Genomic DNA, 25,247 nt, shown 5'->3' with positions numbered 1-25,247 from the left:
AATGAGGGGCTCTTTGGGGATTAATCTCAGTATCAACATTGAGCCTTTGCCGCAGGGCAGCTGAAGAATTCAAAAGAAGTTGTGACTGAATTCTGAGTGATGGAATCCAGCTCCAATTGTGCAGCTGACTTTGGTTTCTCACCTATTCAAATGAGGACGAGGCCGGGCAGGTGTGGGTGGAGGGGGTACTGTGCGCCCTCGACGGGCAGGCGGCAGGGAAGGTGGGAGAAGGGCCTCCCAGGGCACCGCTCCATGAACATGCAGGAAGTTCCCTTGGGGGGCAGGGAGGCAGAGGACTTCACCACTGCTGCCCAGCCAGGGGGTCCTGGTCCCTTCCTCTCCTTTCGGGGACCAGGGCTGAGAGCCAAGAGGGGCTGCTATGGGCAGGCGGCAAGCCCATAAGGTCACGCTACAGTCCTCCAGCACTTTATACTTCCCTGAAAGGGCAGTCCTTCTTGCCCCTTTACAAAGGCCTGAGGACATGGTCCCCCTGTTCTGAGCAGGTGAGAGACCAAAGCAGGATAAGCGCCCCCCCCGCCCCGTCTCCCAACCATGGGTTTTTCTGCAAAGTGTGAGGCCTCAGGTCCTCCCCACATGACCTCTCCAAAGGGCTGCCTGAGTGTCTTCATGCCACAGCAGGTGGCTTCCCTCAGAAGAAGTGACCCAAGAGCGCCCTTCCCAGCCTTGGGAGCCTCACCATCACTCCTGCCGTATCCTGTGGGCCCCTCGGGGCCAGCCTGGCTCGGCCGGGGCAAGAACAAGAGCATGGGCACCAGAGGCAAGGGCCACCAAGGGACATGCTGCAGAGCCATCCCATGTCTGTGTTCCAGACAGGACCACAGAATTGCAGAATTCAGCAGGGAGCCCTGGGCGGATCAAAAGCCATGCCTGCAGTATGACTTTGTTAACTGACTATGGTAACAAGGTGGCATATCACAACAATTCTAAAGTCAGCCACGATCTCCCAAATTCTCAAAGTGAACACCAGTTATCTCAGGCTGGGAAACTGGACTCTAAACACAGGAACAAAGTCTACAGTCATAGAAAGCACCTCCCTACATATTCTCCCACGTCCCACGATCCCCTTAAACATGACTTTGCTCCCCTTCAAATTCAGCATCTGAATTCTGAGTCTTTTCATTTATGAAGCAGGGGTGAGGCAAGGAGAGTTTTTCACTTGCACCAGCAGAGACAAAATTAAAAACGTTTGACCTTGAATTTGCAATATCAGGTGTGCACCTTACCACTTAAAACTTTAAAAAGTGGTTGAGTCCCATACACTATCAGGGGCTCAAATTCTTCCAGATGTTTCTGTGAAAAAATGCTGATAACTCAGACTCTGTAGAGTGGTCAACGAATGATGGCCAACTTCAAACCGGGTCCTGTTCCACAGCAGCAGGCAGCGACCGGAGTCCCCTGCCCCTAGCTGTCCGCGGCCACACACCAAGACTACCCCGCAGACAAAGGGCTCCCTGGCGCCGGAGAAGCTCTCTCTGCAAAGGCTGCCCAGCCTGCTGGGCCAACACCACACTCAGGAGAAGGCGGGGAAATCACACAGCGGCTTTCAGGTCTAGGAACAAGGCTTGTTTGACACTCAGACTCACGAGCCTCCAACATCAGTGGCAGACTGGGGAAATATTAATTGATTAAATGAAGTCCTCTGTAATTAGATCACTTGCCTCAGTCATTCAACCCATGGCTACTGACAGAATATACATGTAGCAAGTATTCTCTTTTACTCCAAGACTTCCCAATTCATTTAATTAACGATGTATTTTACTTTTGATAAAGTCTATTTCATTGTTATTTTCTATCATGAATTTGTATTTCAGGATTGTGAACATTTTTTAGTAACATGAAGATGTTCTCGTGTTTTCTTCTAAATAAAAGCTTCAGAGTTTCCGTTTTATGCTACGTACACGATACATCTCAAATTAATTTTCATGTACGGTGTGAACTAGGGGTCACGGCAACTTCGCGTGAGTGTGTGTGTGTGAGAGAGGCCCAGTTGTTCAAGCACTATTTGTTGAAAGGATTTACTGTCCCTATCCATCTGTTTGGAGTCTTTCTCAAGGATGCAATGGCTGTACAAGTGTGGATCTCGAGTACGTTCTGTCGCTCTAAGTACTGAGGCTTAAGCCGGTGCCACGGCGTCTTGACTACAGATGATCTGTCTTTAAGTCTTGAAATCAGGTAATGTAAGTCCTACAATTTTATTCTTTTTCATGGCTGCTTTAGATATTCCAGCCTCTTTGCATTTTCATATAAATTTAGAATCAGCTGGGAACTTAAAGGACTCATGGGACTCAACTCAGAGAACAGTTCACAGAGAACTAACCTCTTGGCAATACTGGCTTCTCCAACGACCAAGGTCTGTGCATGACTTTGCGGTTGTTGTTCAGTCACTAAGTCGTGTTCGACTCTTTGCAACCCCATGGACTGTGTTCCGCCAGGCTCCTCTGTTCTCCACTACTCCTGGAGTTTGCTCAAATTTGCTCTAATTCCTGTCCACTGAGTCAGTTTCCTTAGGTCCTCTTTAATTTCTCTCAATCATGCGTTATATTGTCCAGTGGAGAGGTCTGCATTCTTTTACTAAAGCTAATCTTAAATATACTTTGGATACTACTTGAAAACTCAAGTGTTTTAAATTTAATTTAATTTTATTACATAAAAATCAATTAATTCTTATATATTAAAACTATATCCTCAATCTTGTTAGATTTACTTGTTAATTTTAATAGATATTCAAAATTCTATGAGATATTCTATGTACATGACTGCTGTTGTTTAGTCGATAAATTGTGTTTTGTGACCTTATGGACTGTAGCCCACCAGGCTCCTCTGTCCATTGAATTTCCTAGGCAAGAAGACTGAAGTGGATTGCCATTTCCTTCTCCAGGGTATCTTCCTGACCCAGGAACTGAACCCACGTCTCCTGGATTGGCAGGCAGGTTCTTAACTACTGAGCCACCAAGGAAGCCCACATAAATGATTATATAAACTGAAAACAGACAGTGTACTTATTTCTAACATGTATGCTTTTGTTTTTCTTACATTTTTGCACAGAACTCTGTCCTTTGAAATTATGTTTACTGTAGAAAATATATAATGAGTCTGTTTTTTTTTAATCCAGCCTGTTTATCTATGCCTTTTTATTTGAACCTTAGCACCATTTCCATTTAAAGTACCTGATCACTCTGTCTGGACTTGAGTCTATCTAGTACCAACTTGCTATTGGTCCCAGCTGTTTTCTGTTCTCCTTTCCCTGTTTTTTCTGCCTTCTTTTAGATTACTTTAAAAATTAGCTATTTTACCTTCTATACTGACCTATGAACTACTCACTTTGGTTTTATTTTTTAGTAGCATTGTAGGATTTGTAATATGCTTCTTTAATTTATAAAACCCTTCTTTCAATTAATACGATACTTGCTTACCATAATCTAAGAACTGATAGCAGAATATTTCCATTTCCCTAGTCCAACCTTTTGTTATTTACTTCTATATTATAAAACACCAAACTTATTATTTATATGCTGAACAGTTGATCATTTTTTACTGAAAATCAATAAACAGGAACTTCCCCCCCTTAACTCTCCCATGTACTTCCATTTCCAGTGCTGTCGACTCTCCTTGGAATCGTTCCATCTCGGTTCCCAGTGGCCCCACGCCAATCTCGTGTGGTTCCCCCCACACCGAACGGCACTGCTCACATACAACAGCATTCTCCAACCAACTCTTGCGGGAATTCTGTGTAGCTCCCCTTTCTCCAGGACTCCGCCCATCCCTCCGGCCACCTGGACACACGTACTAAAGCACTTGTAGCGTCGTTAGTTTAAAAGGCGAAGAACGAGGAGAACCCCAATGCCTAGTGACAGAGGACAGGAAAAAATTACAGCATGCCCAGAAGATGAGGTTCTCTATATTCGTCATAATTAGCAAACTATCTCTGTAGGGTTTAAAACAGATGAGTTTCACAGAAACGCTGAATGAAAGAAGCAAGTCACAGTACTATTTCATCCATATAAAAAGTGCAAACCATGGAGCTGGGCTGGGGAGGCCGACGTGGCTGGGAGGACACACGGGACTGAGCGGTGCTGGCCGTGCTCCACCCTCAACCCAGGTGTGCACAGATGCGTCTTCCCTCTCTTGTTTATGCCTTACAAATCCTTAATGAATATGCTTTTGTCCGATGTGGCTATTTCATAAAAAAAAAAAAGAAAATACCAACCTGTCAATAACGCACTCAATAGTTATTCTTAATGAAACTCTTGAAACTGCTCCTTTCCCTCATATGATAAAAAATGATTCAAAAGGAATTTATTTATGTAATTTTCTTGCTTTCCCCCTGAAATTTAACTGTTAAAACAAGAGAGGGAAGATGACAATATTTCCATGCATCTGGATTCTGAGCTCATGGAGCCCTGACCATGCGTTTCAAAGGAGCCATTACCACTCCCACCCCAGCCCCTCCTCCCCATGGCCTGGGTAATATTTTTTCATAGCAATTATATCACTCCCTGATGGTCTAGGGATATGTATGAGTGTATATACACTAGTACATACTTATAAACACATACATGCTGCTGCGGCTAAGTCACTTCAGTCGTGTCTGACTCTGTGCGACCCCAGAGACAGCAGCCCACCAGGCTCCCCCGTCCCTGGGATTCTCCAGGCAAGAACACTGGAGTGGGTTGCCATTTCCTTCTCCAAAGCATGAAAGTGAAAAGTGAAAGTGAAGTTGCTCAGTCGTGTCTGACTCCCAGCAACCCCATGGACTGAAGCTTACCAGGCTCCTCCATCTTCCTACTAAAATACAAGCTCATAAGGCCCAGAATTTCATTTAGTTTGTAAGTTCCAAGAGCCAAAAAGAGGGCTTTGCTTACAGCTCAATAAATAATTGCTGAATGACTGATCAATTGAACTCCCTTCTCCATGGTCTGGCCTAGGGCTCTGCCAGAGATCGGCACCTGTGTCCCCACTGACCAGTGGAGGATGGGCTGACAGGGAGGCCTGGAGTCCTCCCCTTGCAACTCACCTTCACTTTGAAGAGGGCGACAACTATCTAAGTCTGGGGAAGGCATTCAATAAATACGTTAAATGGAATGACATCTGACCCTGAAGCATGTAAGAAAGGAACCACTGTCAAGAATCACTCGAGGGCCATGTCCAGGCAGCAGGAAGTGGTCGTCCTGAGGCTTCCCACGCTTCCTTCCACGCGCTCTTGGGGAGGAAAGGGCCACGGCACGCTCAGTCCAGGGTGGCGGGCCGAGCAGCCACCAGAGGACCTGACACACGAGCTGGGGAGAGAGCATGGCGGGGCCAGGTGGGGGTGGCGTGGGCCTGGCTCCACCCGCAGAGCCACGTGGCGCTGGGCTGCTCGGGAATGGGACCCTGGCTGCTGCTTCCGTCTGGAGCCAAGCTCTGCTCTTGAGCAAGCGCTGGGTGCCGGCAGCCTTGGTCGTCCAAGGGAGCAGGGCTCCTGGATTCGAAATGCACTGCTCTACCTGGGTCAGAGCCCAGAGCTCCCCCAGCATGTGCAGCAGGTGGAGCAGAAGAGCCTGGTCATGGAGACCACGCACATGCTGGGAAGGACCAGACGTCTGTGCCTGAGAAGCAAGGTATCATCTCAGAGGCCCAACCACGGGCAGCTGCCCCGCCCTCAGGGGCTCTGCGGGACGGTCAGAGGGTGGTGGGATACTCTTCCCAACTCTCCAGGGGTATCCCTCTGACTCTCCCTGGCTCGAGGCCTGCCGACCACCAGCCTCCACACTGACAACACAGCTTCTATTAATGCTACTGGGACCATGGATGACATTGAAATGCTTTAGGTTCAACCCAGATACACCAGACCTCTAATGAAACCTTAAACACAAGTCCTGTATTCTAGAAAAGGAAACACATCAGGTGAAGAGTTGGGGTCCCTGGCCAGGTGCGAACACCAAGAGACCTTGGGAGCTGTGTGCAGGTCCAAGACGCAGGCTGTGATGAACATGAAAAGGTGTTAATGGTTTCAATATTTATCTGCTGCAGGGAAGCACTCTAAAAAGGAGACAGAAAAAAAAAATTCTGCTAATGGCTGTGTCTTTGCCATTAAAATGAAAAGCTTAATGCATCTTATAATCAGAGGACAATTTGCAAATCATTAAGAGAAATGTAAAATTCCATTAAAATACAAATCAAGAGACTCTCCCTGGACTAATAATCTTTTTGATATTATTTTGCATTTCACTATTTCTGTTCCAATACCCAGGCCCCACAAATGATCGGTTCCTGAACATGCTCTTTACCACAGCCTACTTCTTTAACGAGAAACCGAGAGAAGGGCAATCTGCTATTCAGAGCAGGTGCTAATGAAGAATTCCATATATTCTGAAATTTAATTAAAACCCCAAAGATTTCAAATTAGATGCAATTTGAAATGCCTGGGGCAGAAATACATGCACTTGCGTGGCGAGGGCGCCACACTGGAAGTTGATACCGTAATTGGTCTTGATGTATTTTTGTGTTGCCGGGCTGAAGCACAGAACTCATAACCATATAAAAATTCTCTGTAGATTACCTGCTCATTGAAAATGCCATCACTCAGGTAGTTCTCTACTAAATTACCATGCTACTAAAATGCACAAAGTGATTCGGAGAGTAGAGTGGCACAGCTGGCCGACGCTGCCAATGAGTTATGCATGCGTCAACGCAGCCTTTTTTCTTAGTAAAATATGCTCAGTTGAATATTAAAATATAATTGGCATTCAACCTAAGTAGCTTAAACCATTTTGTTATCTTCTTTTAAACCGATTTGGCTCCTCCACAGTTATTTTCAAGGATGCGATTCACAAACTAATGATACCATCATATTCTGCGAGATTTGTGCTGTTTTACATTTGTCATAAATAGGTGCAGTTTCTACAGCCTGCTAGGGATGGTCTTTAATATTAGCTGCTCTTGAACATCAAAGGCCCAATTCTTGAGGAAAAAAGGGGGGGACGTGCCATTTATGTTGGTTCTTGCATATTTTATTCTACAAAGAGGAAGAGATGCGGACGCACTGAGAAAAGCATACGTCCTGGCCGAGTGGCGAGCCCTGGGTCTCCCTCCCTCCCTGGCTCGGAGGACTGGCTCAAAGGGCGGGCCGCTGCTGGACCTCGTGGCCCTGCCCAGGGCGGCTGTGTTTTTAGAAAGAGCAGACAGTGTCCCCTGCCCCTAAATCCAGGGCGGTCCTTTACACAATGTGCCTGCGCCACGGTAAACACGGAGCAGGAAGAGAGAGGGAGGAGGAGCTGCTGTCGCCACAGAGAGTCTGCACAGGGTGACGCTGGCTGAGGGCAGGGCTCAGCAGGGCTGCTGCTTCTCGGCGCTTCTTAGAAGGCAGGAAATATCTGAATATAGCTTGGGACATGCAGACGAGCTAAACACACTTCTTCCGCTAGTTCATTCTTCAGTTTCGGAAGCACTTTGTTACATGGCCTTAAAACTTCACACAATGCCCTGGCAACTGAGCCTCAGAAGGTCTGTCCTGCCTGGAGAGTCCCACCCCTCAAGGTCGTGAAAGCCACATCTCAGAGAGAGATGGTTCTTTTCCAGGAGATACCTTACTTTTACATTCGGACACTGGAAACATGACCTTCAAAATGGGACCTGTACGCTCATAAATCCTATACTCTGAGTCATCTCGGTTGGTTGGACAACATCAGTGCCTCAACGGACATGAATCTGAGCAATCTCCGGGAGCTGGTGATGGACAGGGAGGCCTGGCCTGCTGCAATCCATGGGGTCGCAAGGAGTGGGACACGATTCAGTGACTGAAATGACCTGAGTCATCTTGAACATAAGGGTTGCAAGTAAACCTGAGGGAGAGCGCGTTTAAATTAAGTAACCGTTTTTACACTTTTGGATCCTGCAAACAGCTAGACGGCATTACCGCCATTGGTTTTGTATCGATTCTCGTACGTCTGACGTTGGTAACTTACAGTCCAGTTTTAGATAGTGCTTTTCTAAAACACCATTTTCCCTATAAACCCAGGTATTAGAAATGATTCTATTTATTATTGCTAGCGTGATATCAAAATACGTTAATGTTGCCTGTAAATGTGACCAGACACTATGACGACAAAACACTAAACATTCTCTTGGAAGGACACGTAAGGAAAAGTCGGTCTGTCATGCTAAAATATAGGCTTGTTAGACGATTCTTATTTTTTAAAGCTCATTTCAAATGAAAATGAGTGAAGTGACAGTGTAACTCACTTCTCCCAGCAGAAAGAAGCTTGGTTCTCTATTCCTTTTTTCGAGGTGAAACACACCCAAGTGCAACACAGGCCCTGCAGGTGATGTCTTTCTAAACGTGTGAGTGGAAGTAGGCGACTCGTTTTTAACGGGAACCTTCACTGGTAGGATGTTTAACTACTATGCCAGAGATAAGTCATACTTCAATGTTAATATTTTCTCATAAAAGCAATATTTGTAACAACTTCAATTTCAAGTACTATTTATTTGTAATAGAGACCTCATTGTATCCTACATGGTTTGAAAGTAGCTGACTTTCAAACCAACTTTCTGGTTATCTTTGAGCTTGGTTAAATTATGCTGTGTGACCCTGTAGCCTTGAGTGAAGGCATTCTCAAGTATTCAATTTTTTTTTGCCTGATTTATGGAAACCTTAGGGAACGTGGATCTGACCACCTCTTAGATTTAGGAGGAAACTTCCCCTGAGCTAGGCCTCTCAGGAGCCCCTGGTAATTACTGCTTAGTCAGAGGGCTCTTTGCGCAGGGACCCCAGGCGCTCATGAGGAGCCCAGCAGGCTGCGGGGGTACCCGAGCCAGCACAGGAGAGGGCGAGCACTGCTCCCCGCGGCAAGTGAGCACGGACACCTCACAGCAGTCACAGCCTCTCAGGTCAGCATCCAGAACCTGAAGATCCTCTCGCCCCTTTCTCGGCCATGCCCACTGCTCAGAGAGCTCCATAAGAAGCTAAAGCTTCGGTTTTCTGCCTGCTTCAGAGGAAAAACACATTTTTGGCCAAAGTATCTAGACACCTCCCGCAGGCTCTGGTTGCCTCTGCTAGGGCTCTACCCCAGGGTATCCTGGCGAGGCTCCTGGGGGCATCATCTGGTTGTCTGTCCATACCCGCAAACATGTTCCGATGGGTAGCCTGTCTTGCCTAGTTTTTTCTATCAAATGTTAAGGCTATGTGGGCCCCTCTGCCTTGTCACCTGGCTGTGAGCAAAGCTCTGAAAGCAGGGAGAGGCATGCAAAGCCTAGAACTTACTGAAGCTGTGGATTCAGTTCAGTCGCTCAGTCATGACTCTCTGCGACCCCATGGACTTCAGATGCCAGGCTTCGTGTTGTTGATTACAAGAGCAAAAACGCTTAAGTAGACACAGTTACGTCTCAAACAAAACCATTATTAAATTAGAAATATTAACCTTAGTATAGGCTGAAACACACAGTAAAAGCACTTAGATCCATTTAAATAAATTCTTTAAAAGCAGCAATTCTCAAAATACGGCATGCGTAATTTGCCTCTTATAAGATTTTAATGTGGTCGGGGAAGGGGTGAGAAGTATAGATACTGCAGACACAGTATTGTTAACAGGCTTTCTAGAGCATTCTGATACATACACCCTCAGGAAAAGGGAGGGCCTCAGCTAGGAGAGTAACCTGGAGAACTTATTTGCTTGAATCAATCCCAGTTGAAACTTTAAAACTCTCTGCTAGCTCGAGATGTGGTTGCACAGAACAAAGAGTAAACAAGTACTATGACAACTGCCAGGCAGGAAACCGCGTGAAAACAGAATGTGAAAAATAACAAACCTGAGATACGATGACCTCAGGCTCCCGCGACACGCCGCCCACACGCCAGAAGGGGCTTGGTCAGAGGAGGCGGAACGCTCCTGCTGAAGGGCACGGGCTTCCCTGAGCTGGCCTGGCCAGCCTCACAGGGTCCATAGTCTTAAACGATGCTCCTTCTGCCTCGGCTGGGAGCCCCCAACCCAGGACACAGAATTCTGGGGATCTTCTGCTCCACTGAGGGGCTGGAAGTGATGCAATATTCCAACAAGCGTGGGGGCCAGGCAGGCAGGAGAGGATGGCCCGCTGGGGAGGGTACTCCCTCTGGCCTATGAGTCAGCTGCAGGCTCTCCTGAAGGCTGGACGGAGGGCCTCCCAGAAAACGCCGGGCTCTCCTCTGAGCAGGGAGGGGTCCCTGGGGTTAAGGGAGCCGGGAGCGTCACAGCAAACACGCTGATGAGGAAGGCTCCCCACCTCTGCACTCCAGGACTCCCCCTACACCCATACCCCCTTCACTGAGCCCCGCCCTGCTTTATTCAGACACTTCCACTTCTTTTTTCCCAGGGCCCTGAACCACAACAACGTGCTGGGTGTTACTTTCCACGAAAGAGGGGATGGGCTGCTCCTGGCGGCGGCCTCTGGTCTCGATCCGAGACCTCAGACCCCCTTCCCAGCACCCTGAGCTCCGCGGCTGGCCGCCTGCTCCTGGGCTTTTCAGACCTCAGACCCCCTTCCCAGCACCCTGAGCCCCGCGGCTGGCCGCCTGCTCCTGGGCTAGACCTCAGACCCCCTTCCCAGCACCCTGAGCCCCGCGGCTGGCCGCCTGCTCCTGGGCTAGACCTCAGACCCCCTTCCCAGCACCCTGAGCTCCGCGGCTGGCCGCCTGCTCCTGGGTTTTTCACGTGGTCTATTCCATTTCACCTTTGCCAGCCTCAGATGGTGAAGGCCGCAGACCCGGATTTCCAAGTCTGTTAGCCCTGAAAGCGCTCAGCAGCTCGAGGGTTGAGAGAAGTACTTTCTCAGCAGCTGTTTCCTTCCCACCAAGATGCAAGTGTTCACTTGTTCTAATCAACAGATGGGCCTTGGAAGGAGCCCCACCAGGTAACATCTCAGGAAGGTCAACAATTGTTAGAAGCCTTCATTTAGAATATAGGAGAACAGTGATGGCTACCAACCAGAACCTGTAAAGCATCTCCTATTTTAGCTATTTTCTCTTTAAATCGGTAATTCTTTTTTTTTTTTTAATTCAGGGAAAATATCAGTACAAGCGTCCCGTGAGCACAAAGCTGCATCTTGCCATGGCTCCAAAAGAGAAACGGAGAGCAGCCTCCTTTCCCCACCACACACCCTCTGAGGGTGCCCTGGGCGGGCCCCAGGGTGAGGGAGTGACAGCGCGCCACAGCAGGCCCCGTGACCCCGAACGGAGGGGGCTCAGGGGGCCACACGCAGGACACGGTGGGGAAAGCAGGCCCCGTGACCCCAGATGGAGGGGGTCAGGGGGCCACACGCAGGACACGGTGGGGAAAGCAGGCCCGGGGACCCTGAATGGAGGCGGCTCAGGGGACCACACGCAGGACACTGCAGGGAAACGAACTCATTCTCCCCAAAAGGGCCTTTCCCCTGACAGACGGGTAGGGTTCTTAAAGACCATTCTGAAACAGGGTTCACAAGAGACATAGAAGTACAAGAATCCTTTTAGAGGCTTGGTAGCAGAAGTTGCAAAGAAACTTCCCTCTAGCCAGCAGGTTTAAAAAATGCAGATCTTACTACTGTCATGCAACTGGATTTCATGGCTACAAGCTAATAGCTGTGACGAAGGAATTATTAAACTGTTAAATATTTCATTTAAAAAGGAACATTGCAGACACTTTAAAAAGAAAACTCAGAACTCATCTGTTGAAAACCGTCCTCTGTGAGACGGAACAGGGTGGAAGGCTGAACGCTCCCCGCATTCCCTGGGAGCGGCTTCTTGTGGCATCCGTCCAGAGCACTGCCAGGCCCTGCCCAGCAAGGGGACTCGGGGCGCCCAGGGAGGCCACCTCCAGCCCGGCAGAAGCAGCACACGGTGCCAGGGCAGTGGGCCTGCCTCCACCTGCCCGGCCACGCCTGCCAGGAGGGCCTCTGGGGCAGAGGGAAGAGAGCGCTGCGCACGTCTGAGTCTGACAGCAGTCTTCACTTTCCCAGCCTGCTCTTCTCAACGCTCTGTGGAGCCCTGCTTGGCACAGTGCTTCTTTGGTCATTCCGGCTGCTTCTGCCACTGATCGCTAAGGCCACAGGAATTAAGAGGTATACTACACCAAGAAGCTAACATTTTTATGTGTCAATATTAAGAAGTGAGAGAGTATTCAGAGAAACTAAGTTAAAATGGTATTTTATTATGAAAGAAACAGTTAGATTTATTTCAGGAATAATAGCTTCATTAAAAACTGTTTCTTGAAGAAACATGAATTCAAAATAAACAAACCTGACCTCTGTAAGAGGTTTACAGGGAGGACCCGACCGCCCTAAAAATGCCTTGCTGAGTTACAAGGCAGCTAGCTCATTAGCAAAACACGAAAACAAATCCCTTTCACAAAACTCAGAAAACAAAACATTCATTTCTGTTTTTGAAGTTACATTAGTAAAACCATAATCCTACGAGGACTTAGAACACTTCTTACTCGCACTTGCCTCTCATTTTCGTTCCTTCATCAGCGTCACGAACCTCACTGATCTGCCTCCCTTTCTGAGAGAAACCCCACCTGAGGTGGCCCACGGGCAAGGCAGCTGCCAAGGCCTCCCCCAGACTTCTGGTCAGGAGGCCGGCCTAACAGTTCCTTGGTGGAGATACCCAGATAATCAATCTGTTACTAATCAGACTTCAGAAACGCTCCAAGGTAAGAAGATGCAGGACGTTAAATTTCCAATATGTGTCTTAGCCTACAAAAATGGTAATCCAGAAGGAAAAACACCAATACAGTATACTAACGCATATATATGGAATTTAGAAAGATGGTAACAATAACCCGGTGTACCAGAAAGCAAAAGAGACACTGATGTATAGAACAGTCTTATGGACTCTGTGGGAGAGGGAGAGGGTGGGAAGATTTGGGAGAATGACATTGAAACATATAAAATATCATATAAGAAACGAGTCGCCAGTCCAGGTTTGATGCACGATACTGGATGCTTGGGGCTGGTGCACTGGGACGACCCAGAGGGATGGTATGGGGAGGGAGGAGGGAGGAGGGTTCAGGATGGGGAACACATGTATACCTGTGGTGGATTCATTTTGATATTTGGCAAAACACAATTATGTAAAGTATAAAAAAAAAATTAAAAAAAATGGTAATTCTAATAGGCCCTGTTTTGTGACCAGTCTTACCAAAAAAAAAAAAAACAAACCAGATGGTGAGCATCACCCTCATGTCAGCCGAGGAGTCTGAGAGGTGAGGTGGTGGTCCTGCCCGAGCAGGGGGGCCCAGGCAGCCAGCACAGCCAGTGCAGGGCCTCCAGGCTTGCGGGCTGGGCCGTGTGAGTCCCGGGGAGGTGCGGGACTCCAGCAGGAGCTCCGTCACTGCTGCACTTCTAACCAAGCCGAGACAGGCAGGTCTGGTCTACACGTCTACATCTCAGAGGAACGGGGTGAAAGGTGACGCCCAAAGGATGCTCAATGTGCTCACAACCTCAGAGGCACGAAGACAAAATTTGTCAAGAAGCATTTCTTCCAGATAAACACACCTGCTCCTCCGACTGCAAAGGTTTCTCTTCCTGGTGGACCCCACAGCCATCAGGAGCTCTGGGGGTGCTGGAGCGCCCTCCCCGCATGGGCCTTCCCCTCTCACCCCAGTTCACCGGCTCCAAGACAGAGGAAGAGAGCAAAGCCAACCTTCCCTGAGCAGCAAGGGTGTCAGCACACCTGGGGTTAGTGCCAATTAACTCCGTGTTAGCAATCACATTACAACCACCCACCACCTCCCTTCTTAAACTGTAAAAATCCCCACACCTGGTCCTCGCCTGGGAGAAGTGATTGAGCTAAATTAGAAAAACCTGGCTGGCACAGGCTGCGGTGTGGGAAATCCTGGCCTGGGGGCTAGCACTAACTGTCAGCAGGCGGCCTGGCCTCGGGGACCCTCCTGCCCCCACCCCAAATTCCAGCTGGAGGGGACCTGGCCCCAGTCACAAGTGTCCCCCAGCACTGCAGACCTGGTCCAACGGGGCTGGGCTACGGGGTGACTGCAGTCTTCATCCTTCCCAGTGCCTGCTTCCAGCTCGCCCTGGTTGCCCAGACCTATCATGACCATGACCCGCGGGAGAAGATGGCCACGCTCAGGCCCGGAGCCGGGAAGGGGGGTGGCAGGGCGCGTGTGGCCAGTTCCCACTCTCTTCGAGCTCTGAGGACAGGACTTCAGGGTTTTACAAGCTCACCCTCTGCTGACACCCTCATTATATTATACAGATATTTCCTGCCCTGTATCATAATGTCTCTGCTCTGAAACATTCTAAACCTTAAACTTGAGCTCACTTATTTGACACGTGTAAGGACAAGGAAAGGTGTTTGGCCAATCTGCTTCTGCTCCTGGTGGCAGAGCAGTAAATGGCAGTAGTGAACAGAAGAGCTCGCTGCTCCAGGATCCCCAAGCCTCTGCTTTAACGACAAACCCACATGTGAGTCCTCAAACTGCACAGCACAGGATCCCCACGCCTCTGCTTTAAAGGCAAACCCACATGTGAGTCCTCAAACTGCACAGCACAGGATCCCCAAGCCTCTGCTTTAAAGACAAACCCACATTTGAGGTCCTCAAACTGCACAGCACAGGATTCCCAAGCCTCTGCTTTAAAGACAAACCCACATGTGAGTCCTTAAACTGCACAGCAGGACCCCCGCCCTGCACCTGGTGTGCGTGAGGCACACAGGAGCGTCAGGCACACCCTCGACCCGGCTGGCGACGTGCGAGGCTAGTTCCGGTTCCGAGCAGGTGGTGAGTGCCAGGCAGCAGTGGCCAAACTCAGCCACAGCGCCACCTCGGCCCGGGGGGGCCCCAACCTCGGGACGATGGAAGGCTCTGGACCTGAGCGTGGCGTGCGGCAAAGGCCTACCCAGCTCTCAATGGAGTCTTGTCCTGGAGACGCGCCCACTGGACACAGCCCCACGTGACGCTCAGGGGCTGATGCGTTCATGCTCAGCTTCAGTTCATTGTGGGCAAAGACCCCCAGGGTCCGACCTGGTCACTCCCCTGACCTTGCTGGTCAACTCAGGTATTAGCTCAACTTGCCTGAGCTTCTCTACCTGCTGTCCCTGAAAGCTCTGCTCCACCTTCAGTTGTGCTGAAAACTAGGGCAGCAGTTAGAATACAAATTCCACTTTGAAATTCAAGATTGCTTTAAATTCACCTCATCTAAAATCTCATGGTAATTTTTTTTTCTTAAGTGTATACACATGTGTGCATCTATACACATGTGTCTCTATGTACCTGTTGCTGTTGTTCAGGCGCTCAGCCGTGTCTAACTCTGTGACCCCATGGACTATAGCCAGGCTCCTCTGGCCTCCTCCATCTCCTGGAGCTTGCTCAAATTCTTTTCACTTGAGTTACTGATATAGATTCACTTACATTAAAACGACTGTGAAAAAAATCACTATGCAAAATAAACCTCCGCTATGTGTACAGAATGATATTAGTTGCCATAATTAAGCTCCGAACAAAAGCTGAAGGAGAACTTGTCTGGGAAAGTGTTTTTACATTATCAGAGACTTTATGTGGCACTATCACGCTGCACATAGACAGGAAGTTCTCAATTCATCCCTCAAGAATATGACATTTAACTGTGCTAAGTTTGAGATATTAGCCTGAAAACTTATTCAAGAGGACACGCCGCCACCGCCCACTCCAGGGTGTTAGCAGCCAAGCGTGTGGAGAGGCCGGTTGTCCACACATGGGTCTTGGTGCTGCTGGCAAGCAGATTGTGTAAGTGAACAATAAGCTTACTGAAAAATTCACTGCCATTCAGACGTGTTCCTATTTAAAACTCTCAGCCAGTGAGAGTCAGGAGTCGATCTGCATGCATCATTTTTATTGCCTTTGCCAAGAATTATGTGACCATGTGCCAAAACTAACACAAGCACTTGGAGCGGGTGGAGAGCGGGCGCTCCCGGCCGTGCTGTGTGGCACACGCTGCCTCTGTTCATTCGGGGGAAACACGCGGCAGGCGTGGTCAGCAGCCCGAGCCGGGAGGCGGCTGACAGTGATCAGGTCGGGCTCCCTGAGCCAGAGGCCGCGTGGTGGCCATGGTACCGACCTTTCTGGAAGATGGGATGGTGCAGCGCAGGCACGGGGAGCCCCTCAAGGACTGCGGGCTCGCGGAAGTAGGCGTCCAGCCAGGCCGCGCACTGCAGCAGGGGCTCCAGCACTGCCCCGGAACCTCCGAGCTGCTCAGCGGGAGCGGCGGCCTCCGCAGGCCTGCAAGAGAGAGAACAGGAGAGACTCAACCTCCAGGCCCTGCCTCCACCTGCTGCCCCTAAACGGGTCACTGCACCCGTGCCTCCACCTCCGCTTGGAGGGACAGTTTTTGGAAGGATGTCCTGGGCCGGTGCTCGTCTGCAGGGTTCTGAGTGTCTGCAGTCCTGCCGCAGGGCGGGGGTGTGAGAACAAGGGCGATGAGCTCAGATGCAGATCCAGTGGGCATGAGCCCGCCCATTCCGAGACCACCACCCGCACCCACCCCCACTTCCTCTGCAGTCACTGAGCATTCGCCATAAGAAAAATGTTCTCCAGAAATACAGTCAGAGTAGTTAAACCCACCTCCTCGTCCCTCCCACCACATTTCCACCGCACACCCCACAGCTCCACGTGCTCTACAGCTCTCAGGGGGCTTTGGGGGGACCCCACCCTGAGTCTGCACCGCGCCTCACGCTCCAGGGTGTCTGTTCGCTGTGCTGGTCACTCTGAGAGGCTGGTTTAGTTACAGGGCTATGATTTTCCTGCCTGAGACTCCTCTTTCTTTTCCAACCCTTCTTGCTCATTCCCTGTGGTCACTGCCCTTCCTCCCTCTCACCTCTGTAGGTTTAAGCCAACGCACCTCAGACTCGCTTCAGATGGTCTGTCTGTCTCTTCTCCTCACAGGCTCACCCTTCTGTCTGGGGGATCCCATGGCTCCCCTCACGGAGCTGACTTCTCCCCTTCAGCAGAGGCCGACTTTTAAGGGATATGCTCTGCTGGGCTGAGAAAACGTCCCTCTGCAGAGGGTCACTTCTGCTGCTTCCGAGCCCCAGATTTTTATGAGGGATCCAGTTTTTCTGAACTTCTGAGGATGGCACACCCACAGAAGCACCAGCACCCAGTTGATTTTTGACGTCATTCCTTCCTGAGCCCTATAGGCCTCCCATCCCCGACCCAGGGGCAGGCGTGTGCGCCTCAATCTCCAGGTGTTTTCCTTCAAGGCACACCCACCCCCTGGCGAGGGTGTGACTGAAGCGGAGAGGCCTCACCCACTCGGCAGTACAGCCCAGCACGGGTGGGAGGCTGAGGCGCTGAAGCACCCGGAGCATGGGCCTGACCTCGCCGGCCTGAGGGGACATGCTGGTGTGTGGGGGAGGGGGCGCCCAGCCCTCCACTCAAGCCATGGGGAGCAGCTGAAGACCTTTAAGCCGGCTCTTGTGAGCTATGCTGGCTGGAGCCTGAGTCTCCGAGTCAGGGTGTGTGGTGGGTCTGAGAGTCCCGGGCGGGATGCATAGGGGAACGAGAGGCAGGTCAGGAAAGGCTTCCTGAGTGCATGAATGTGAACAGCAGTAAGGAAGGAGCCAGCGAACAAATGGAAACAAGCCTTTCCAGGTGAGCAGGGGGTGGGAACCCTGAGACCCTGGCCCACAGAGCCAGCCCGTCAGGAGGTCCTGCGGCCACGCGGCAGGCCCAGCCTTCTCCAGGATGCTGGCCCCCGGGATCGCAGGGAGAGGAAGCCCCAGATAGCGCCAGTGGCTGGCCCTGGGCTGACGGGGTGCTCCCTGCGGGACGGGGCTCACTCCACAGGCAGAAAGTGGCGTCTGTGAAACAGGGGGCAGGACGGCGTCTGGGGGGGTCTTCTGCCCCGATGTCTCTCCCCGCCAGGACGTCTGCCCATGGAGAGGCAGGAACTTCTGCCCCTTGCTTGGTATAAACATTCCTCTACATAACCGAGAAATTCCCAGTGACCCTCCTGCTGTGCTCCCTACCTACGGAGTAAGCAGGAAGCTGACTCTAAGGAAGAAAGTAGAGAAAGGCCATGGGCTCTGCCACCCTGCTCATGGGGCCGGGGCGGGGAGAGGGGAGGAGACGAGGTGTGGTGAGCTCGCTCAGACAAGGCACAGCACACTCAACCTGGTAAGCTCACACGTGGGGGCACGAGTGGGCAGCGGCCCACGTGCGACCCTGCTCATGCCCCTGCCCCGACCCACATGGGAAGCAGGAAAGGGCCCGACAGCCCTGGCCGGCACCTCCTGCAGAGGCAGCGGGGTGAGGTGCTGGTGGGGGAGGGTAGCAAACGTGGGTGCCTGGGTGGTCTCTGGGGCTTGAGGGGTCTTCCTGACCATCACACCCTGCAAACGGGGATCCCTGAAGCGGGGGCACACCATCCAGGAGACAGGTAGCTTAAGTTGAGAGACAGGGGCTCTGCACCCACCTTGGGGAGTCACAACTCTTACTCAGATGCCCTGGTTCGCTCAGGGGCATCTGACAAAGGCTACGGAGCTGTGGGCATCCTGGGGCACTGCCCAGGTTGGGGGCTGCTTCCCCTGCGTTGCTAAGGGAATTGAAATGTGAGCTGAGTTTCCTAGCATTTCCCACTCTTAAAAGGATATTTGAAGAATTTTTATAGTAGTAAAATTCATCTTAAATTGATTTTTTATGCTTGTGCTAAAGATCTCAACCTCTGATTTACTCTGTAGTTCTCCTTTTTAACTCTTTCTCTATTGGCATTAGATAACTATTCATGGGTGAAATGTAATTAAACAGCTTTGATTCTGAAGCAAGGATTTATGATACTACATTTAAAATGAATGGCATTAAACACACACATAAAATCAGATTTTTAAAGCCATGACACAAATTTCCATTTCTACAATAAAATGAAATTTATTCTCTGCCCTGCCCTCTCCTCCAACCTCGCTCCGCTCGTCCCTGAAAGAGCTGTGGTGTGACAGGATCACAGCATCTCTAACGGCTGCTCTTATTATGGAGGAGTTTCTCCAGGCTTCCTACCGACGAACCTGAAACCCCAATCATTATGGGCTCCGTGGCCCACACTCATTTAAATCTCACATCCACATCTCCCTGGGAGCCGGGAGCCTAGCAGCTCACCTACCACCAAACGCACAGACTTGTGGCCACCGCCTCTGGGAAGCACCGCTGTGCGGGAGCCCAGCCCCCAGAAGGCCGCTGGAAGGCTAGCGCTGAGGATGGAAGCGAGATAAGGCCGCCCCACCGCCCGGGGGCCAGGCTGAGGCTGACCTCAGAGCCAATCCTCGAAAAGCCGCCCAGGACGCCATCGGTAAGAGCAGTACTGAGGCCAGTATCAGGACACTGGGGCCCTTATACTTGTTTTCAGTTGGCACAAGAGGGCTGGTAGTGGCTGGAAAATGAATTTGGCTTTGTTGAGCTTTTTAACGTAACAATAGAGAACACAGGTACCTTCATACCGCAAACATAAAGTCACATATGTTTTGGTGTAAGAGTTTCTTCAAGAAACTTGCAATGCTGGCAACCCCAGGGACCCCGTAGGAAAATAAAAAGGACAGCAGAGTGCCGCCTTGAGGGGGCTGCCGGAACCTGGGTGTGTCGGAGAGCCCTGTGGGAAGCAGCCTGACCGATTCCCATGGGCCTGGAGAAAGAACGTTCTGGTGCTGAATTGCATTTCAGATTTGTCTGGACATGAACCTGTCCATCATTCCAAATCAGACACAGCAAAGCAGGTGACATGCTCCAGAACAAATGAAGTGTTTTCAATAAAGCAGGCAGGGACTCTCCCCAAGACGTTTCCAGAGAACCCACGAGTTCACAGCACTGATACGGCACAGGAGGAACCAGGAAGGCTGTTGGTTCCCCTGCGTGAGGCCTCCAGGCCCGGGCCCGGGAGGACAGGAGGAAGAGTGGCAGCCTGGACCCAGGGGGCAGAGCAGGGGGAGCAGATGGGCCCAGGACACAGGCCCCACACGGGCGGCCCTGCCTGGCTCCAGGAGCCCTCCGGGGGCAGGTGAGGTACAGTGCGCCAGGCTGGCTGAAGCCACCAGGACGTGCTGCTCGAGGTGTCACCCCTGTGGGGACGACTGCGTGTGGCAGGCCGCCCAGCAGACCAGAGGGATGCCCCAGCTCTGCCTTCTCCCATCTGTCCCACAGAATAGCTGGGCTCGACATGCCCACCCAGTGGGCAGGAGCTTTGGGTGTGTGGATTTTGGGGCGCCTCAAGGCTTCACTTTCGAGGAAAAGAAGGGGGTGGCAGAAGATGAGATGTTCAGATGGCATCGCTGACTCAGTGGACATGAATTTGAGCAAACTCTGGGAGATAGTGAAGGACAGAAGAACCTGGTGGGCTATACAGTCCATGGGGTTGCAGAGAATCGGACACGAATTAATCACTGACTTCAAGTCAACAACAAGGCTTCAACGACTGGCAGCGAAGAATCACTAAATCCTCCCATCTGAATGATTTCTACTCCCCATAGACATTACCATGTCATGTACTTGGGCTTGTACCCCTTCTGACATGAGCAAGCAGGCCTGAAGTCCCGCGTCCCCTCTCTGGTCGGCCCTGTGCATCCTGCCTGCGGGTGACTATGCTGCCGCCGTGCCCCCGGCCTCCCTGGGACCTGGTGCCTCTTCCCCATCTCTTGCTTCACAGGGTGAAACTGAGCCTTACGGTTTTGGGAGCGTTAACTGGTGATGCCAGAGGCTCACCTAAGAGAAGAACTCCACAGACTCGTGTTCCTGAGTCCACCTGGAGTCTGGAGCGGTGACGGGGAGGTGTCCAGCAAGGCTGGAGATTAGCCTGCAAGGACGCACACGGACACTCGAGTCAGGTCTGACGTGAAGACGCCCAGAGCCCTGACTGCACACAGCGGCTTAGCACCCCTCAGGATGAGGAGCCTCACCTTGTCTGGCCCCCAGGACTCCAGGGTAGAGCGCCAGACCTCACAGCTCAGGTAGGGACACACGCACGGCACACACTTAAAACTGCAATAGACGCAACTTCATAAACATCCTGTGGAGATGGGAAACGCACCATCACGTCCAAGTTAGCAGACCTCTGGCAGAGTCGCTCGTGTTTGTGTCTGACGGGCTTGTCCTGCATTTAATTATGCCTTCTTGTGAAGCTCAGATGCTTTTCTTCCAGTGGAGCACTGAAGACAGATAAACCATGCTACCTGCTTTCAATAAAGATCCTTTAAATTTTTCTAAATGAGAAGCTGAACGAAGCCTTTAAATTCTTTATTCCAACCAAATTTAGTGGTCTGATTCGATTCAAGCATTTACTGAGGACCCGCTAAATACGGGGCTTATTGGCAAGAGTATCGACCTGTGGACTGCCATCCCCCTGGGCAGGCAGGGAAGCTGAAGGTCCAACACAGAGGTATTCACAGCCTCCCTGATGGCTGTGCTGGAGGAAGCAGTCCCGCCCCAACTGGGACTTCCCTGTGTCACCCGATGAACAAACCAGGAAAGTGATGGCTCCGTGACACTGCCTGGTGGCCATCAGCTGTTTGGGCAAGAACCCTACATGGATGTGACGGAATCTGTGCAATTATTTGAACATTCCAGAGTTGTATTAGGACACAGAGTAGAAAATGGAGAAACTGTTGCTCCAGCGGTAAGAAACACAGGTCTCAAACTACACAACTGAGTCAGGGGAGGCAAACAGGAGGTGCACCAGGCGGGGCCCAGGGGTCCACCTACGGAAACAACCAGAGCCTCCCTGCTGCTTATCAGGTGATGCTCTACACGATCCGTGTGTCATCTTGCCTCTTTCTCACACGATCCTAAGAGCAACATGCACTCAACTATGAAACACAGGGAAAAGATGAATAAACATGCATGAAATACTGGCAACAGGCCTAAGTTCACATATATATATAAATGATACATAACACGCAAATATTAATTCTATGAGACCAAAGCACCTCCTACTTGTAACATGACTTTGTGGACCGACTTTCGCATGTCTGGTTGTAGTACCTACTTCAATGACGCTTATATGCAGAAGGAAGAGACTGCGTATCAGACGAGTCAGAGTCAGTGCTGAAGGCGGCCCAGGCCTAGTTCCCAGGGATGGCAACAGGACGGCGAGCCCGAGTTCCGACCATCAGCTCGGCGAGCCTGTGCTGAGGTTTACTGTGTGGTTCATGAAGAGAGGGAAGAATTTCTGCTTCTCACCTTCATGCTTTCTGCCCCACAGTCACACCCCCTGAAACGAACTCTACATTCATGATCCCATCACAGGCCACCGATGGCTCATGGTCAAGTCAACAAGGGAGGAGGAAGAGGCTGTCTCAAGTTCAACTGGGCCCCCTTTTACTCTCTTTCTGCATGGTCACAGGTATGTTTTTAACAGGCATCCTAAGCCCCCAAAATCTGGGGCTCAAATTAATGTCAGAACCTAAGCAAGAATTCCTCTGTAGCAATTTGCTGTGGTATTTTAAAACACCAACCAACAACACAGAGAAAATTTTATGTAAATTTTCAACCCCCCCATATAATGTACATAAGGACTGTATTTTTTAAAACAAATAATTGCTTCTTTAAAATATATCAACAGTAATACATATTTTAAGAGACAATTTAAACAGTATACTTGGCAGATAAGAATGCCTTAAAAAGTCTATCTACTTTCTCTCCTAAATGTTCATGTTGTTAAAAGGAAAATTGTATTTTATCAACACTTTAACATATCATTAAAAATCTCTACTATTTGACAGATGAAGATAAAAACACCCCAAAACTATAGATGAATTATCAGGTCCCTAATGATTCCAAAACAATTACAGGATGCAGAGCAATCTAGTTAAATTTTATTCAAAAGCTTACTACACTTGTGTTTTCTTTTATTTTTCTATCAAGAAGCCCATGAGGTTTAGGCACAATTCATTATGTATGAGACCCCACTTGCAGTGCTCGACTGTTGATTAATAGCAAAGTTTGCTGTATGTACATTTGCAACATTAGATGCGTACAATATGCTAACTTATTCTTTCACTGAAACTAATTATTTACAAAAATGACTACTTGAGACTACAATTTATTAAATGCATGCATCCAGTCTCAATTTGGCCCCCAAAGACAGCCCGGAATGAAGATCTTTTACTTGATGTGACAACTTCTAGAAACACTATTATTAATATTGTAAATGTGGCAAATAAAGAGTTCAAATAGCCTTACGTCTATGTTGTATTTGCTTTCACCACTGAAGCAGTGAACAAAGCAGCTTTCCAAGGTTTCACACACACAGGAGAGGTATATTCCTTTTTCCCTGCTTAACTTAGCGTCTTACAAGTAAGATGCATGTACGTTAGCAATGAAAGAGTTTTAAAAAGAAATAATACCTAACATTAAAAAATACTATTAAAAATCCTGATCAAATTGCTGCTTAAGTATATTTATTACAATTCTATCAAGAATTTAGTTAATTTGTTGAAAAATATCTGTAAAAACATAAAATTTTTAAAGTCATTCCATCAGTCGCATCAAATTCTTTTTTTTTTTTAATTTAATTTTATTTTTAAACTTTACATAATTGTACTAGTTTTGCCAAATATCAAAATGAATCCGCCACAGGTATACATGTGTTCCCCATCCTGAACCCTCCTCCCTCCTCCCTCCCCATACCAGCCCTCTGGGTCGTCCCAGTGCACTTCCTTGGTACTCCCTCCAGAGTACTTTTTTCCAAAGGATCTTTGGGGTTAGGTAACTTCACATTATTCAACAATTCTGCTCCCTCCTCCCAGAAAAAAACACAGGAGAAAGCAGTCCATTAACGAGAATTACAAACATCTTGTCTTTGGATACAGATGTCAAGTGGGGTACCTGGTTAACAGAGAGCATTCTTCAGGCTGACTCCACAAGGCACGGGGCCAGCTGCCCGAGTGGCCTACAGTCTGGTCTCTCTCTGCTGGGCCAACCTGAATACCCTCCAAAGCTGCTCCTCTGATGCTCTCGAAGCCCCTGTGTGGCCCTGCTCTGCTGTGCTGAGGGTGTGTGACACCGTGGGCCTAGAGGAGATGACAGGGCACACTCTTTCCTCCACACGCCAAGACAAGAACATCAGTGTCTGTGCCCCAAAGACGAGATAACAGGGCAGGAGGGTGTCATCCGCGGCCAACTGCTCCCTGACATTAAAGTTCTGCATGGACACCTGAGGAAAAGGAATACACGTCCTTCTGGTCTGGACACAGGATTTTAGGGACAGACACGAACAGAAATGTCAGGCAGAGGGTCTCTATAGCAAACAAGAGTTATGATGAAAGGTAAGTAGCATGAGAATGGAAACTCTCAGGGCACGCAGTCAAGAGGGGCAGGCGAGGACTGCTTTTCCATCTTGCAGTTCAATGTCCTGACTCTCAGTAACACAGCCGAGGTCAGACACAGTTAAGGCAGCTGACTGTGCAAGTCTCAGGGGAGAGACATTCTCAACGTCACACCTTCTTCAAACACCATGGCACTGTGGACAGGATGGATCCGCTAAGGCAGGATCAACTATATGGAAACAACTCAAGGGAAACCCTTGTATACAGCTTCACAGCTGCTATTTACTGAGTGTCTAACATGTGCCATGCATAGCATTAGAAACAGTCCTGTGTTTTATTCCTCCCAGCAATCCCCGAGGAGGCATTTTTTAATGTTCTCAAAGAGGAAACTGAGGCCCAGAGGTGATGTAGTAACACTGATCAGTGCATCAAGGGATGAAACCAGAATGTGAATTAAAGTTTGTTCGATTCCAGAGACCTTAATCTGACCATCGCCATAAAGCTGAAGTACTTTTGTCCATCTCGTTGAAATGGAAACAAACAGCCCCTCTGATGCCGACGAGCCCTATGCTCACCCGCTCTATTCTGGAGAGTATATGGACTGGACAGCATTTGGATTTTCTTACTTTTAGGAACTTCTGTCATTCCTCTCCGCTCCACGGGACTATAACCCTGGCCCACCGCCCTACCATTCAAAGATCATGGGGCTGTGAGTGTTGCCTCTAGTTCTGTTATATTCTAGAAGCTTCTGAGAAGAGACACTAGGTGCCCGCACTTCAGGGCCTCAGGCTCATACACAGCGGCCACTGGCACCACTGCTCCTCAGCCTCACGGGAAGGCCACGCTCCTGTCTGAAGGCCTCAGTGACCAGTTCACTCAGCACACAGTGTTCCTCCACACAGGCAGGAGGCCTAAGTCTTAGAATTCTCCCAGCCCATCACCCCCATCCTCATCCCCCAGAAGCAAAACCCAGAGTGCTCAAGGCACTGTCCCAGGTGGGCTG

At 49.8% G+C, this 25,247-nt stretch overlaps 1 protein-coding gene across 4 annotated transcripts in view; it reads right to left on the bottom strand.

Moving 5' to 3' along the window:
- MGMT (O-6-methylguanine-DNA methyltransferase) overlaps positions 1-25,247 on the bottom strand; it is a 276,471-nt gene that overhangs the window by 23,031 nt on the left and 228,193 nt on the right. For all 4 annotated transcript variants that reach the window (XM_005225875.5, XM_002698584.6, XM_024986115.2 and 1 more), the window contains one exon: positions 16,060-16,220. In XM_005225875.5, the coding sequence (XP_005225932.1) occupies positions 16,060-16,220 (161 nt within the window). The remainder of the gene's footprint in view (positions 1-16,059; positions 16,221-25,247) is intronic.

This window comes from Bos taurus, chromosome 26 (assembly GCF_002263795.3).
Source record: "Bos taurus isolate L1 Dominette 01449 registration number 42190680 breed Hereford chromosome 26, ARS-UCD2.0, whole genome shotgun sequence".
Lineage (NCBI taxonomy): Eukaryota > Metazoa > Chordata > Mammalia > Artiodactyla > Bovidae > Bos > Bos taurus.
The sequence above is the reverse complement of the archived record's forward strand: the minus strand, read 5'-3'. Positions and strand labels throughout refer to the sequence as shown.